The following is a 16,953-nucleotide window of genomic DNA, read 5'->3' on the forward strand; positions in this document are numbered from 1 at the left end:
ACTTTGGCACTGGACCCCACAGATTTTTAAAAAACATAATTGAGATATATAATTCTGAAAAATTGCATCAATCTTCAGATCTGACCAGGTCTCTATTCAGCACAACCTAGATCCTTAGTTAAGGCTCTCTAAGCAACAAGTAGAGGTGGCCCAGCTTTCCAATCATGCAGGGCTAGGTTCAAACAATACAAGTTTTTCCCACAATTCCCACAACTGAATAGTTTTCTTACAAGACAGAAATTGAACTAAAACCTATATTTGAATAAAAAGAGAACTGCGTTAACTCCAGAACTGAGTCACAAGATGGAGTCAAGGTAAATTCATTCAATTGTACTACATCTTGCTGTTCTAATTCCCTCATCAGGAAGACCAGAGTTCAAATGCAGCTAGAGGCTTTAGCTATATAACTCTTGGTAAATCATTTAACCTGTATGCCTCAGTTTTCTCATCAGCAAAATAAGGATACTAAGAGCACCCTTCTCACAGGTCATAAAGTCATGTCATAAGTTTCTGTCATAAAGAAAATGAAACATTTGTAAAGTGCTTTATAAACTATCACTATATAAATGCTAACTATAATTATAAGAAACAGTTTTAATAGATTCTTAGGGACTTGTGAAAAGGGAAGATACTAGATCACAATTAAGAACATTATATCCAAGGTTTCATTAGGGTGAAAAATTTTTTTTAATTAAAAATAAAAAATATTAAAAATCTCTCTTGTAATGTTCTATATTCATCCCTGTTAATATAGTACTGACATTATTTTTATAAATGTAAGCAAAGATTTCAGTCACTAATACTAAATGTTACACGCATTAGAAAAAGTAGATCTGAATTTTTAAACAAAATTTAAATACCAAGCATTAAAATTTTTATCTTAGTCAGCAGTGACACTAAGATTCAGCATTTGAAGAAGCATTTAAATGACTGTTGCACTCTTTAGGAGTGCACTAAAAGAGGTAGACATTTTATTATACAGCTTTTACTCAAGTCTCCATCACAAATTACTAACTTAAAACATCCAGATCGAAAGGGTCTACTCATAGTTTTGGCTCATGTTAAGCATTCTTTTAAGGTAGAACATCTGAGTGCTTAAGACCTATCTCTCCTAGAAACATATCACCAATATAATAAATTCTTTTGGTTATATATCTAAGATCTTATAAAACTAATATCTATCAACATTTCCCCACAACATGACTGTTTTCTTCCCTATTGTGTTTTGAATTAGTTTTCCCTAAAAGGGAACAAAAATGGGGCCAGACTTCACTAGCCTTTGCTTTCCTGACCTACAAAGTGGGACAGGCTGTTATTGCTTCTTTCCTCCTGTGATATGTATTAAGTTTTTCCTTTAAAAGGAGACAAAGCTGTCCAACCTAGCTTCCTTGGTACCAAAAGACATACAAGTTCCTAGTCACATGGAGAAGGAGTCCTTCTAACTACATGAATTTCTGAAGACCACACAAGTCACCATGTCCTTCACCACATACTGTCTTGATAACCAAATTTATGGGAGAGAAGGCACTTGGTGAACTTCACTAGAGTATCAAAGGGATCCTTGATGCAAAAAAAAAAAAAAAAAAAAGACTATGAACCCCTATACATTAAATTCTCTGAAATGAGCTTGGTAGCTTCTGCATTATACTGCATATTTCAAGTCCGATACTGAAGGCTTTCTAAAAGATTAAGGAAATTTAACCCTAAAAATTACCAAGCATATCACCTTACACAGACCTGTGATATGCCGGGAGTAAAGACATAGACCCTAAGGGTTATCAATTGAATGCTAGCTGTTCCCTATTCTATTTTTCCTTCTAGGTAAGAGCACTTTAACACAAAAAAATCAACTGTATCATATCAGACATATTATATCGGTACTTTTTTACTATCTTCCAAAGACTGGTTGTAACACACCTTGGTATCACTGACATGAAACTACTGAATTTTGGTCAATAATCTGCCTATATCCAATAAAAGAGAATGGCCTCATTGTAGAAATAAAATCTTTCAAAGCATTTTTCTGGGTTCAGACTCAATCAGAGGATCTCCTAGCTGAAAGGGATCTGAGATCATTAGCTCCAAGCTGTTCCTAAAAAAGTATACCCTCTACAACATTCTTAATAAATAGTCAAGCAGATTTGGTTGGAAAATTATCAATAAGGTCCAGGAACCCCATCCCCTTCAGAGGTAGTCCATTCCATTTTAATTATCTTATTATTAGTATGATTTTCTACCATTAAACCTATTCCTAGGCAACTTCCATCAGTTCTCTGGGGCCAAGCAAGTCTTATCTCTGTTTCATTTAACAGCCTTCCAAATACTCAAAGATCTTGTCTCCTTCCCCAACCCACCCATGCTGATTATACTCAATTTCTTAACCAGTTTCCATATGGTATGAACTCAAAGTTTTTGACCAACTTGGCAATCCTCTTCTTAATGCCCTTCCAATTTATCCAAGTCCTTCTTAATTGGAACAGAATGCTCCATATATGATCTAACCAGGAAGAGAGAGTGGGAACTACCAATACCAGAGTCTTAGCATGATTAGATTAATGCAGCCTAAACCATATTAGCTCATTATTTTGGCTGTTATATACTGCTGCCTCATATTGAGCTTGAAATATACTCAACCTCTTTCCTCCCCCCTCCCTCCAATCCTTTTTCAGTGTATTTTCTCCATCTCTTACTTGTAAAGGTGGATTTTTGAACTGCCTGGTTAAATTCCAAGAGGCCCAAGATACCCATGAAGATGAAGGGACATACTGTGCTTCAGATGACATTTTGCTGGAAAGTTTTTTCAAAAGACAGTGTTACTGTTCTCATTTGTCTAAATGAATAAAAGTTATGAAAGCAAAATATGATGGAAAACTTATGAACAAAGACAATTTAAAGAAAAATGCACATTTATTTTATCATTTTATTTTTGGAGGAATTTAGAAAACATTTGAACAAATATTGATATAGCGCATAAAAAAAGTTAAAGTCTGTACATCATCCAAATCTTAAAAATCCAACCATGCCAGTGTGACACTAGGAACAATGGGCTAACATAGTTTGTTTTCTGAAGAAAATAATATTTCTAGCATGGCTTCTCTTGATAAGTAGCATGACACACCTGAAGAGAGTTCTTAAAATGATTTTATTTTTAAAAAAAAGTCTCAACCCCAAAGTGGACTGACTGATGCTGGTTGAAAGCAGCACCAATTGTCAAGTGTGTAAGATGGAAATATACTGTCAAAAGGAAGCATAAACCATCACAGATTGAAAAAAGTAAATAAATAATCTTAAGAGAAAGAATTTAAAAGATGGCTGAAATTAGAAATTATCCGTTTTGCCTGTGTATTGTTGTACAAATAATATATGGTATTTTAATCTGCCACCAGGAAAACAATGGACAAGGTGGAATCAGAAACATATTCATTTCTAGGTGACAATTTTTCAGATAAAGATGCTACCCTGAAGTAATAATGGTTTGATATCCTCTGACTTAAAGCTATTTAATATACTGTTAAGAAACTGAGTTTATGATACTATTTACAGTATATTATTTTTTAAACCGTCCTTCACTCAAGTAAAGAGGATTTCTTATCTCTTAATTAATAAAAAACTTCTACCAAAGCATTCAATTCCTGAAAATCTCTCTCCATTCAGACAGTGTCTTAATTTGAAAGACTTGTACTAAGTACAGATAGGCCCCTGGGTGATCAAATTTCACAACCTAAACCAGAAGAACACCATGGAAGCTCCAGATCCAGGAATTTATGTCATCTAAGGGCTAAAAAACAAATACATTTATGACTAACCCAAGAATAAGTAATTTGTTTCTCCAAAGAGAGGCCAAGCTTTAAGATATATGCTAGGACATAATTTTGCTCCATAATTTTAAAGAAAAATAGTATATATTTTAATAAGGGCAATCTAATACTGGGGTGTTGGAATATATCAAATGTAGAGAGATATAATTAAACTATTAAAGAGTTAGAAAAAATCTTACTCTTTATAGATTTGGTTATAAATATCAATTGTCTATAGGGATTAAAAAATTTTAATTCAGAAATTAAAGGGCAATCTAAAATCAAACATTAAAATCCTGTCACACACAGAGAAAAAAACTATTAGGCTACACATTTTTAATTTGTACAAAAAACACAAAGTAGTTCAAACTATTATCCATTTACTATGATAAAAGTTAAGATAAAGACTCTGAACACATACTCTAAATATTTGAGGATAACAACCTCATTTCTAGTTCATATTCTTTGATGTATGGCAATTAGACTCATGCCAAGAAAAGCAAAAACAAGCCAATAAAAGAGAATGTTACCCTTTGTTTTGGAAATAAATCAACATTTCATTGTAAATTAGCATGTGAATTGCTCTAAAAAACAAAGTTAAAAGTATATTTTACTAATTTCCAATGAAATGTTCAAATCTTTCCTTATGTATTAAAAGTTGGAGTTTGTCAGGATTGAAGTCTATTTAATCCATTTTTCCATACTTATAAGTACATAAATATTATTCTAAAGGAAATCATACTCTGAAAACAAGTTTGTTTTAGGTCCAAACATCTTAGGAGAGTGGACAAAGTTTTTTTTGGTGTTTTTTTTTTTAAGCAAATACTGGTTTTTCTTGTATAAAAAAATCAGCAAGACAAATTTTTTTTAAAAATCTTAATTTACAATATACTGTAAACTTCAAAGACAACAGAAGCCACAAAGTTTCACACACCAGCAACTGGTAAAGATGTTTTCTCCAGATCTTTATAAAACTTTATATCTTCCTTTATTTGTTGGTTGATATGAATTTTGCTGCAATTAAAAGAATTGTCAAGGTCAGAGATAGCAAAAAATATCCCCAAACTGAATACTTTCCTCTATATAAATTTAACATCAAAAATGTACAATGATAAACTTTCAATCAACTAGATTAAATTAATTTTTGCATCTTTACCATTTGATATTTCTTCTAAATAATTTAACTATGAGTGGATATTAGCAATCATTTATCTGTATATCACTCAACTAACTTATTCATTCATTAGTGATTTCTACATATATAATTAATAGACATGCCAAAATGTTGATATAAATTTAAGATAAGATAAGGAGGTGATCTGGACCTCTAATTTTTCATTGGTAAGGAGAATTTCCAGATGAAGAAATTTCATACAGGTAAGCATCTTCTCTGAAACTTAATAGTCTTAGAGAATTGCCTAGAACAATAAGAAATTAAGTGACTTGTCTAAGCTTATACACTTTAGAAAGTAGGATTTGAACCCAGGAACTCTGGCTATTCATTATGGTGAAATGCTGCCTTGTTCTCTGAAGAGGAGGATTTTTTTATTGCCAGATGCTGAAAAATCTAATTTAAGATCTTATGTTAAGATCATTTCCTCCTGTAACATTCTGTATAATTTCTTCCATTAACTTTGTGTAAGCAAAAAGCACTTTTTTCTGTCCCACCAGAATGCTATATAAGAGATACTTAAATTGAAAAGTCCAAAAACACATTTTTAAAAAAAAGCAAAAATCAGTTTTTCAAAGGAATATCGATCATACTGTTGCACTGCTGTTTCTAAAACCAATTTAATACAAAACACCCAAAATATTTTTACTTACCAGTCTGATTAATTCTTCTTTTATAAGCCTAGTAATTTCTGCCTTTGCTTTTTGCACAGCCAATTCATTGGCACCTAGGAAGATAAGTGGCAAACATTAGTAGACTCACACATGATTTTTACAAACATATACTGCAGGTCAATTTCAAGTACTGTACATTAAGTATCAAGGAAATTTTTAATGGCTGCCTAAAAAACTTTTAAATTATGCCTTTAAAATATTACTGCTGAGATGACATTTTGTGACAAATTAAAGCTCTTTAGGACTTCACTAAATGCAAAGAGAACAACAAAGAATGACAATGCAGGACAAAAGGAACAATCTACAGTTGTGAGGACTCCAATTGTAGGATATTTTTCTATCTTTTCCACAAATTTCATCAAGACAATAAAATCGTATTCAATGAAAATGACTGCATACAAGCAAAATATTACCCATCTTTCAACAGCATATTATTTATCTGTATGTCACTTAAGCACTCAGTGCTCAGCAGTTTTTAGATTATGTAATTTTCAGACATGAACAGATGTTAATGTACAATTTTCCTGTAGAAAGGAAAACCAGGCCAAACCCTAGTAAATAAACCTAAATCCTATGAGATCAGAAAGAGAAGCCACACTATGAAAAATATTAGTGAAGACTTGAGAATAACAATAACATTATAAACCTATGAGAGTAAAAGAATTAAAGTACCTTTGACAGAAATAAGGAATTTTCGACAAGGAATAAGACTCCATGAGACAACAAGAGATATTTGGACAAAGCAAGAGACTGAAAGAATGTAAAAAAACTGATGCACCTATTTAATTTTTGGAAAACAGAACAAAAAGAGATAACTGAAGAATTGATGAACCCCCTGAAAATCACGATCAAAGAAAAATTGTAAATAATCTTCTTCAAGAAATTCTATCCAAATCTATTAGAATCAGAAGGCAAAGTAAAAGTAGAAATTACATACCAATCACCTTCTGATCACCTAAGAAACCCAAATTGAAAACAGCAATATTACAACCAAAATCCAGCATTTCTAATCAAAAAGAAACTATTGTAATTATCTAAAAAGAAAAGAGTTTAAGTATCCTTCAAGATCATATAAAACTATAGTACAGCTACAGTAAAGAAAAAAAGTCCCAAATACCATAATCTATAACAAAAATAAACGTTTACAATTAAGAATAACTTGCCCTGCAAGATTGAGTAAAATTCTATAGAAGAATTAATGGACAGAAACTTTGAAAAAACACACAGGTTTTTGGCCGGCACCATCATTTTCAGTGTCTTGACAAAAAGACTAATACAAAAGGAAAGAGGAGAGGTATAGAGACTTTATGTTCTCCATGTCCTTTTGCAATCATGGTGTGGTTCCTTAGGGAAGAAAGGAAGTGAACAAGCATTTATTAAGTATCTACTGTGCACCAGTCATTGTCCTAAGTGTTAAGAAATATTTTATTTTTATCTGTACAACAACCCAATATGGTATCCCCATATTTATAGCTGAAAAAACTGAAAGACAGAAAAACACCAGGATCACAAAGATACTAAGTGTCTGAGGATGGATCTGAACTCAAATCTTCTTAACTCAGTCCCAGTGCTCTATCCATTGTGCCTTCTATCTATACATATATACTAAACTACAAAGGGTAATACTGTAGATATTAAGGGAAGGGACAAGTTAAGCAATTAACAGCACATTAATGTTACCATGGCAAAATTTGAAGGGTCAATGTTATTAAGCGCACATGCAAGTATTGTTGCAAACAAAAAGAGCAAGATTTTAGACAAGAGAATCAATGTGTGTGCTAAACATATAAGTACTCACAGAGCTGAGTTGTGAAGTGTAAAAAAATAAAATAAAATAAAGAGAAGCCAAATGAAAAGGCATTTCAGTTCAACTGAAGCATCAGTCTACTCTACACAAAGAAGCACAGTTTGTGAGAAGCAATGACTATAGGAACTAGTTAGTGGCTTTAGTTCTACATAATGTTTATCAATTCTTTGTTCCTTAATTCCCCTACAGACAGAAAACTGCCTCAGTCACAGATAATATAGCATATGCATTATCAAAAACATTTTAATCTAGTAGGTCCACATTTTAATTTGACAGTACTGCGGTGCCACTGGAAAAGCCACAATTTTTTTGAGCTAGCAAAAGCTAGATTCGGTGAAATTGACATTTGTCTACATGACAACAACCTGCTTCTATGAAAAAAATGATTAAATATAGATAATGGAGATAATTGTTCCAAAAGGAACTTCTACAAATACAATTCAAGATGTAAAAACAAAATTAGCTTTTGAGAAATTCATATTTTAATTTTCAGATTTTTTTCTCCCTAATGTGACAAATTAGTAGAATACTCACAAGAAAACATATTCCCCAAATGTATTAGATTCTCTATCCCTAAAGAAAACTGGCTGCCCCATTTGAACTATCAATCGTCTAGCTCTATGAACTGTTTCTCAATTGGAAGAACAATAATGATCTATTTTTATGGCTGTATTTTGTCAGTATTAGAAATAAGGGTCTTAAAGACAGATCCTACTACTTGGTACTTTCAATAGCTTTTAAACAAAAGGTTTAAATCCTTCAAACATACCCAAGTTTCCCATTTTCAGATGAAGGAGAAAAAAGATTTTTTGTGGCACAGAGAAAAAAGGACCTCATGATTCCCCAATTTCCAAATCCTTAGTATATCTGCTATCAATAATTTGAATTGAATGATCAAACTCTAGATAGTTTAATAATTTCTCGAGTACATACTTTCAATTGCCAAGTAAATTTTTCGCTCTCCTTCCTTGGGCTCTTTGCCAGGAGGGAAATATGTTCCTCTTATTGTAATAGCAGCTTCAGAATATTCACTGATCCTCTGCAGAGCTTCCTTAGAGGTAACTTTCCACCTTGCAGTCTATGGAGAAAAAAAAGGGGGAAGAACAGATATTTTGTACTAGGAAAAAAGATCAGGAACATGATAAGCAACATATCAAATAACGTAAAAGAACAGTTTGTTATAGAACATATAAGAGTCAAAATTAAATAGATTATGTTCACGAACACTATAGTCTACATACATAAAGCATGTTCATTATAACATTTCTATTATTCTCACTTTCTAATTTTTTAGAAATTATCAGAAAGTGAATTTGAAAATATGCAATTTTACTAAAGGAGTTTTTTCTTCTGAATAACAAGCATCAGAAGAATAAATATACACAGTCATCTGAAATGTTCTTCAACTGGCAGTAACTTCAACTGCTAGATCCAATAGCTTTTACTACTGTCAAGACAGTTGTCTTGACACAAAGACCACAAAACTTTTTTTACTGGACAAATCTTGATAAATTGGACTAAGAAGGACTCAGGTAAAAGACACTCATGACATTCATTAAGCTGGGATAAAAAGAAATATACTGCTTACCTGTGGGAAGTCATTGATCTCTAATTCTTCCTCATATCTCTTAAAAGACTCATTTTGTCCACCATCCTGTCTCTCTTCCTCTTGTTTCTCTATAGGCACATAATTAAGCTTGGCATTGATCTTTTCCGCAAGTTGTTCAGCAATGGTTTTTGCAGATACAGTAGGGGCCAAAATAGTCCCCCCTCTTAGGATTGCATTGGTAGCCTGTTGCATTACATCCTGTAATTAAAGAAGGGCTACAATCAAATCACGGACTAATGTAGGAATTGGACCGCGGATTGACCTCATCAAAATTTCTTTTTTGATGACCTAATGAATTTGTTCAAAGCCCCAAATGCTTCCTCCCTTACCAAACTAAGTACTCATCCTAAGTACAAGTGAGTATGCTATAAATGTGACAACTACAGAGAAACACACATTTTGTTTCAAATCACCTAAGAGAAATTCAAAACCAAATACCACTGAGGCTTCTAAATAGAAATATTACTGACAAAAGTGATTTTTAACTTCCTTATCTGCCATATTAGATTGTTTGCCCTGACCCTTCCTAAATTATTTATATATGGAGTAGATTCTACTTACTGCTGCTCAGAATTTCACTTAAGTTAGAATATTTGTACCACCACAACCCCTGACCAACCAACCCAATCAACAATAATTTTACAGTAACTGACTTGACTTACCTGTAGTCTTCAGAATATTGGAGAAACTAACAAATCACTCTTTGGGAATGCTACTAAAGTTCACATACTTGATGAAAAAATTATTAACATAATAAAGACTATTAAACATTATTACAAAGTCACCCATGAAAAACATGCCATATGCAATGTTATACAGAAACATTTCTCTGGATGTATGTGTTACCAATCAGTATATTCCTTACATAAGCCATAATCCATTACAGATATGATAGGTTAGACACTTCAGTTTAAATATTATTATATAAGTAATTTCATTGGAAAAAAAAGTCAAACTCCCTACAAATTAAATACAGTTATAATAACTAGTTATTAAAATATAGCTATGAAATTCAGCATTTTTTAAACAGTTTAGAAAGTAAGGAGCTGAGGCACTGAACAAACCACTTAATACCTGAGCCTCGGCTCCTAAATTCTTCTGGGCGTTGATTCTCAGAGCCAACCTCTTTGCAATTTCTAGTTTTTCTGCATTTCCAGCAGTTGGAGCAGGAACGCTGGAAGTTCCAGGAGCTGCCATGTCTTTAACTCTTTTCTTTGAATTAAACATGCTTTCAATCTGTTCATCAATCTAAAGCAAAAAGAAAGCAAAATTATGAAATCACTTCATCTAATAATATCTGGAATTTATTTGGGTCTTTAAGATTTTCAATTGTATACATTAATTATTTCATTTGAGGCTCAAGTGAAGTAAGTGATACTAACATAATTATCTCCATTTTTCGTAATGGGAAACAGGGCCAAGAGAGGTTCAATGACTTATCTATGGTCACATAGATTAAAAACGCTAGCGTACACTTCTTTTTCCTTTCAGTTTTGTTTCTTTATTAATTTGACAATTAATAATAACTGCATATGACATCATGATTCTTATTCTCTTTCTTTTAATACTCTCTTTTAACATTTTTTTTTACTCGAAGAGTACTGACTCTTCAGATGAAGTAATTGTTTGTTTGTTTTTTAATTCAAAATTAAATGAAATGCTAAATTTCAGTTAGAGATTAGTGAAAATAAATATATAATTAGTTCTTCCCTGCAGAGTAAGAGTGCTTGTAGACCAAAGGTTAAGACTCCTTAATTTAATATTTTCTTTCCCAAAAGGGAAAATAATGAAAGTTATTTAACAAAAAAGATCTAACTTATTTAGTTATTTTATGTTACCTTTATAGTGTTTATATATTACTAAAACCTAGCAGATAACAAAATACGAGCCTAATCAAAGTATTTATGTGCTATGACAACTTGCCATATTTGATTTTTAAAGAATCAGTCCCCCTAAAAACCATTACATTGAATTCCCAATCCCTATATTTATGCACACCTGCATTTTTGATTTCCTTCACAAGCTAATTGTACAATAATTCAGAGTCTGATTCTTTTTGTACAGCAAAATAATGTTTTGGTCATGTATACTTATTGTGTATCTAAGTTATATTTTAATATATTTAACATCTACTGGTCATCCTGCCATTTGGGGGAGGGGGTGGGGGGGGTAAGAGGTGAAAAATTGGAACAAGAGGTTTGGCAATTGTTAATGCTGTAAAGTTACCCATGTATATATCCTGTAAATAAAAGGCTATTAAAAAAAAAAAAAAAAAAAAAGAATCAGTCCCCTCTAATAGGTAAGAATAGAGGGCAGAAGATTTGCTTACTTCACATGAACAATTTAAGGAAATGCTTCTTAGAATTTCAGATTAAGTACCTAGGCTCATCATGCTACCAAGACATAAGGAAAACAAAGCAGCCTGATGTTCTTGCTGAAGAATTCAATAACTTGTGGTACACAGGAAAAATTGAGTACATACATAAACAGTAAAGAAAATTAAGTTGAGAGAAAATAGAAAGATTGATAGACAACCAAATGCAAAAGGAAAGTTAAGAGCAGAGCTGCTTACTGTCACTTAAGCTGTTCAATATCTACCTCCAAATAAAGCCTGTACACTCTTGGAATCCTGGATTATCAAGAATATCCAATAAATATATAAAAATCAATAAATACATAGTGAAAGTTTTCTTGAGCCAAACTCTTTTTCACATAAAAGATACATCATTATATTTTAAATATAATTAACAATTAATAATAATAGCTAGGATTACATAGCTCTTCAAAGTTAGCAAAAGCCCCATATAAAAATTCTCATTTTCCCAATCCACCTGATAAGTGAAACTGAGACCCAGAAGTTAAATGCTGCAGCTAATATCAAAGGCCTTCCCAACTCCACCTCCAGTATGCCAATTAGTTGCCTCTTGATTGATGAAAGTTAAGGGAATAAGGAAAAAAAAACGAAAATTGGTTTTCCATTCAATCTACCATGTCTGCTAAAAGTCTGGGTTCTACTGAATATCCATCATTTCTATACCACTCTCACCTTTCCCAGAATCTGCTCGTCTGGCATAATCTCTTTACTTTAAAAAAAAAAAAAAAAAAAAGGATATGTAATGATTTCAAGGCTTTTATAATTTACTTTTATAAAATAACCTCTTTCTTTTAAAGAACACACATATACTTAATTTGGAGGAGGTGGAAGAAACACCACCCTAAGGAATCTCAAGAGCTGTCCAAATAATATTTAATGAATGAAGCCTCTTTATACACCCCAAAACTTTCTAGATGTGGCAAAGGGAAAATATTTTCTATCTATTAAGATCCATATATTAAAAAACCTTGATTCAAGATTTTAAAAATGAATGAGATTAATTTTAAAAAACATGTATTTAATAAGTCAGTTCCAAATCAAGTTAGTTCACAGGAAAACTTCAGAGAGGAAAGGACTTCAAGAGATCATCTAATTCAACTCCTCCATTTCACAAATAAGGAAATAGATTCAGAAAAGTTTAAGTGGACTGCTGAAGGTACAAAAGAATTCAGCTCCACCAAAAAAAGAAGAGGTTTTGTTTTTGCCTTTGTGTCCCAGACTTGTTTAACATATAATGGTAAGTTCATTTTTCCATTGGTTTTAAGGTACTTTTTAATAATACTATTGTATTTGACATGAGTACAGTCTAGTGGCAACTATCAGATTAACAATTAGAAGATTTTAGGTAAATCATTTTCTCTTTGAGATTATTTCATCATCTGTAAAAGGGGGTGGTACAGAGAATACCTCTCATTGAAGAGTTAGTCCTACAACTTGTAAATGAGTTGGTTTCTTCAGAAGAACCTAAACTAGAAAATCTACAAAATTTTCTTTGCATCCCAGAGCTAGTGGAAAAACTAAAAGACTATATACATATATTTCAGCTTTTAAAGATAAATAAAAAGGAAAGAAATAATATGTTGCTACAAGACATTGAGGGTATACAAAAAGATCTCAAAGGATCATCTGAAGGAATTAAAGAGGTAAGTATGTATGCCTGTCCAGGATTAATTCTTAGGGCTTATATTGAAGTGTAAGGTGGGGGAGAATAGGAATGAGACACAGAAGGTATAGGTTTCTGAGTTTGGAATCAGGAAGATCTAAGTTCAAATCAAGCCTAAGACACTTCGAAGTATGTGACTCTGCCTCAAATACAATGAGGATACCTCCCAGGAGCAAATGACATAATACCTTTAAGTGTTTTAGCATACTGCCTGGCACATTTGTATAGTAGGCACTTCTTTTGTCCCCTCTTACTCTTTATGTCTCTTACTCTATTTGTGACCCATTTCTTATCCTATTTATGTGTTCATAAATAACAGAACATAAACCTGAGTAACCACCAGATGGATCCCCAGCTTTAGAAATGGAGTATAGCTGCTTCTATGACTCGTGTCTTTTCAAGGTAGTATAAGAACAAAATACAAATGCTTCTAAGTAATAAGATAAAGTACGTATCTTTTTATAACTATAAGCAAAAGACTCCCCTTCACAATTTTAAATATCAATTGTCGAATATGTGAGATTTGTTGGGATCTGCCTTTTAATTCGAGAGTTCAATAATATACTAAAAAAGACCATGTCCCTGATTGTTGTTTGTTGTTGTTTTTTATTCTTCTATCCCTGAAGAGGGCTAATGACATCACAAGGGTTACATCTTGACTTAGATATGAGTTAGGCAGAGGGGCTCAAGGTTGTCAGCTTCACTACCTATGCCAGTGTCATAAAAGTTTAGTGATAAGACAAAGTCAAGAAAACTGAAGCTGGAATTATTTTTTGTCCTTCATAGTTTTCATTTTTTATTTCTTGAAATATAGCTCTGAAAACAGGCTTTTAAAAAAAACATTGTGTTTTAAATGGAGCTACTTGATTTTACTTTAGAATCCAAATCATACTGGTTTTCATGGTATCTACATTAATAACCCAGACCCAAGCCTCTGAGGCTCGTTTTTTAGGCTTTGACATCCCTAACAAGAATGGGACAAGACATCAATAAGCCTAAAGATGTACTCCTACAGTAATTAAGTATCAAATAATATGAAGAAATAGCCTTTGGTAAAGTTTAACTTTTTGATGAAAATGAAGTTAAGAATGAAAATGCTTACATCAACTGCAGTATCTTCATCATCAGAATCCTGTAGACCGAGTGCTGCTTTTTGTAATTTCTTTCTCTCATTGGCCAAAGCCTGTTCTGTTTCATCAAATTTGAAGCCTTTACCAGAAAAGCCACTACTTTTTTTAATTATCTTTCCTTCCTACCAGAAAAAAGGAAAAAAAGAACACATACCATTTTATGACAATCTTTTAATGTATACTAATGGAACTACTTCCCAACGTATAATTTGTATGTGTGTATGTATGCATGTAATATAATAGTTTGATAAAGACAGATTAATATGGAGATGTCATTTCAATAATCAAGAAAAATTCTTTCAAATCTTCAGATTTTCTCCTAAAACTGACATTATTCTCTTATGAAAAAGATTACATATTTAACACATAGATAGAATTGTAAATAACAAAACAGAAAAATCTCAAAATAGATTAACAATTTGGGCAAAACTAATTTGATGTGGGTGTATGCATGAGCACACACGTGCATAAGGAGGTTTACTTACAGCTTTCTGTTGATCTTTGAAATCACTCCAAAGTTTTTCCAGATCAGGAGGAACTGCAGTCCCTGACAATTCCAAAGCTTTAATTATATCACCTGCATACCTTGCTTGGTCTTCTGTGATAAAAGTATAGGCATATCCCTTGCAAAAAAAAACAACAACAACAAAAAAAACCATAATGCAATCATTTTTACCACTTTGATTTGTATTAAAACAGTCAAAATCTTAAAAAAAGAATATTTAAGAGGAACTTTCTAAATTTGATGTTTTAGAAAAAAACAAAATCACAGCAGATTGTGGATCACTATTATTTAAAAAACTCTGAATTCTTAAAGCCTAAGATAAATTTTAACAAAAGAGAAATCTTTGGGAAATTCTCTGATAAAGAGATAAAGATAAAATTCACTAGCCATTTTCCTCCAAGCAACATGGAACTCCCATTCAAAATGTCAAATATCCTTCATAGAATCAAGGCATTATCTCCTTCTGTCATAAAGAGGTAATAAAGCATTAATGCCGAGCAAAACATCAGCTCAAGCTAAAGATGATTACTGATTATATTGCACTGTAATACTGCTAAAGCTACTGAACCAAACCTTTAAATATCATCATTTATATTAAAATAGCAAGCACTATTTAGAGTATCAACTGAACAACACCACTCAGATTTTATTAAATCCAAATTTAGTGTTTACATATTAAATTTGTGTGGTGGAGTAAAGAATAGTCTCTTGAATACTCTCGAATGAACTTACCTAGATCAGAGAAAGCTTTCATATTTTTGTATACATATAAAAGTTCTTCAATAATCCTAATTAATACCATATAAGCCCTACATACAGAATTTTTCAAAGTAGGTCTGAGCTCCTTTGCTCACCTCTATTTCAATTTTTTTTTAAATGCAAGAAAAATATTTTACAGAAAAATGGCAAAATAATGCAACTTCTTTTACTTTGTTGCCTGCTCTTCCAGTTCTGCCTGCTCTGTGGACATAATCCTCATAATGGTTAGGGCAGCTATAATTCACTACAAGGATTAGATGTTTCACATCAAGTCCTCGTGCAGCAACAGAAGTGGCCACCAGAAGTTTACATGTCCCATTCTTAAAGTCGTTAATGATGCTATCTCTGTCATATTGATCAATGCCTACAAACAAACCACACAAAAATACAAAACCATGTAAGATTAAATACTGCATTTCATACTAATAGGATAATAACGAATCAAGGTTAGATGTGAAGAATGAGACAAATTCAATTTACATTGGCGACTCTCCCAATTCATCAAATATACACAGGAAATAGAAGACTGAAATTAAGTACAGAGTAAAGTTTATCTCTGTCATCTTCAAAATCAGTCTTTAGCTTCCTTTTTGAAAGGATTGTTAAAAAAAAAAGTCCTTTCCAACAATTTAAAATAATGTAACAAGTAAAAGTGCATATGTTTTCTTTAAAAAATTTTCAATGTTATTCTGAATTTGACAAACACCAAATAAATACATATTTCCACAAAAAAAAACAGAAAAAAGAAGGCTATATACGAAACTGCAAATCTTTTTCATTAATGACTTGTCTAGTATTACAAAGTTAGTAAATTTCTATAGCTAATTCAAATCCAGGTGGTCCTTACCCAAATCACACCACTCATTAATTCTTTTTTAGGCAATTGGGGACACAGCTAGGAAGTGTCAAAGTATCTAAAACCAGATTTGAACTCAGGTCCTATCAAGTCCAGGGCTGGTGCTCTATCTACTGCGCCATCTAGCTGCCCTTACTCATTAATTCTTAATACTAAAGGACTTGTCAGAGTTTACCTCCAAACATCTTTCTGTCCTTTTCTTTACATTTTAAAATGTTTTATAGATGGTTTCTTCTTCTTCTTTCATTCTTTCTGATAACTATCACTCCCTATTTATAATGTATCCCTTCCTCAAAATAAAAAGTCCTCTTATAACAAATAATGTCCCATAAAACAAATACACACATCAGCAATGTCCATCAGGCATGTCTTATGCCACATTTCTCTTGCTACAATGCTACATGGCCTCTTGCATGCTTAAGTAGTGCTTGGTCAGTGGACTGATCAGAATTCTAAATTCGAAGTTTTTCTTTGCAATATTAAGGCCATTGTATAAACTGGGCCACCAAATTTGCTCAATTCACTCTGTATTAATTTGTACAGATTTCCCTAAATCTTTCCCTTTCATTTCTTAGTGTCATAATATTAACATTATATCGTTATAACAC

The 16,953-nt window shown here is 32.3% G+C and overlaps 1 protein-coding gene across 3 annotated transcripts in view; it reads right to left on the reverse strand.

Moving 5' to 3' along the window:
- Nucleotides 1-2,692: 2,692 nt before the first annotated feature.
- Nucleotides 2,693-16,953, reverse strand: part of DDX46 (DEAD-box helicase 46) — a 57,137-nt gene continuing 42,876 nt past the window's right edge. Inside the window, exons 16-24 of one of the 3 annotated variants that reach the window (XM_031953029.1) lie at nt 15,660-15,853; nt 14,711-14,848; nt 14,198-14,347; nt 10,130-10,306; nt 9,038-9,256; nt 8,383-8,527; nt 5,622-5,695; nt 4,732-4,811; nt 2,693-2,787 (exon numbers count right to left, since the gene is read on the reverse strand). In XM_031953029.1, the coding sequence (XP_031808889.1) occupies nt 4,764-4,811; nt 5,622-5,695; nt 8,383-8,527; nt 9,038-9,256; nt 10,130-10,306; nt 14,198-14,347; nt 14,711-14,848; nt 15,660-15,853 (1,145 nt within the window). In that variant the 3' untranslated portion in view covers nt 2,693-2,787; nt 4,732-4,763. Of the gene's footprint in view, nt 2,788-2,902; nt 4,812-5,621; nt 5,696-8,382; nt 8,528-9,037; nt 9,257-10,129; nt 10,307-14,197; nt 14,348-14,710; nt 14,849-15,659; nt 15,854-16,953 lie in introns of those variants that run through there. The other 2 variants (XM_012549676.3, XM_031953028.1) reach the window with 2 other exon arrangements.

Source organism: Sarcophilus harrisii, chromosome 2, assembly GCF_902635505.1.
Source record: "Sarcophilus harrisii chromosome 2, mSarHar1.11, whole genome shotgun sequence".
Lineage (NCBI taxonomy): Eukaryota > Metazoa > Chordata > Mammalia > Dasyuromorphia > Dasyuridae > Sarcophilus > Sarcophilus harrisii.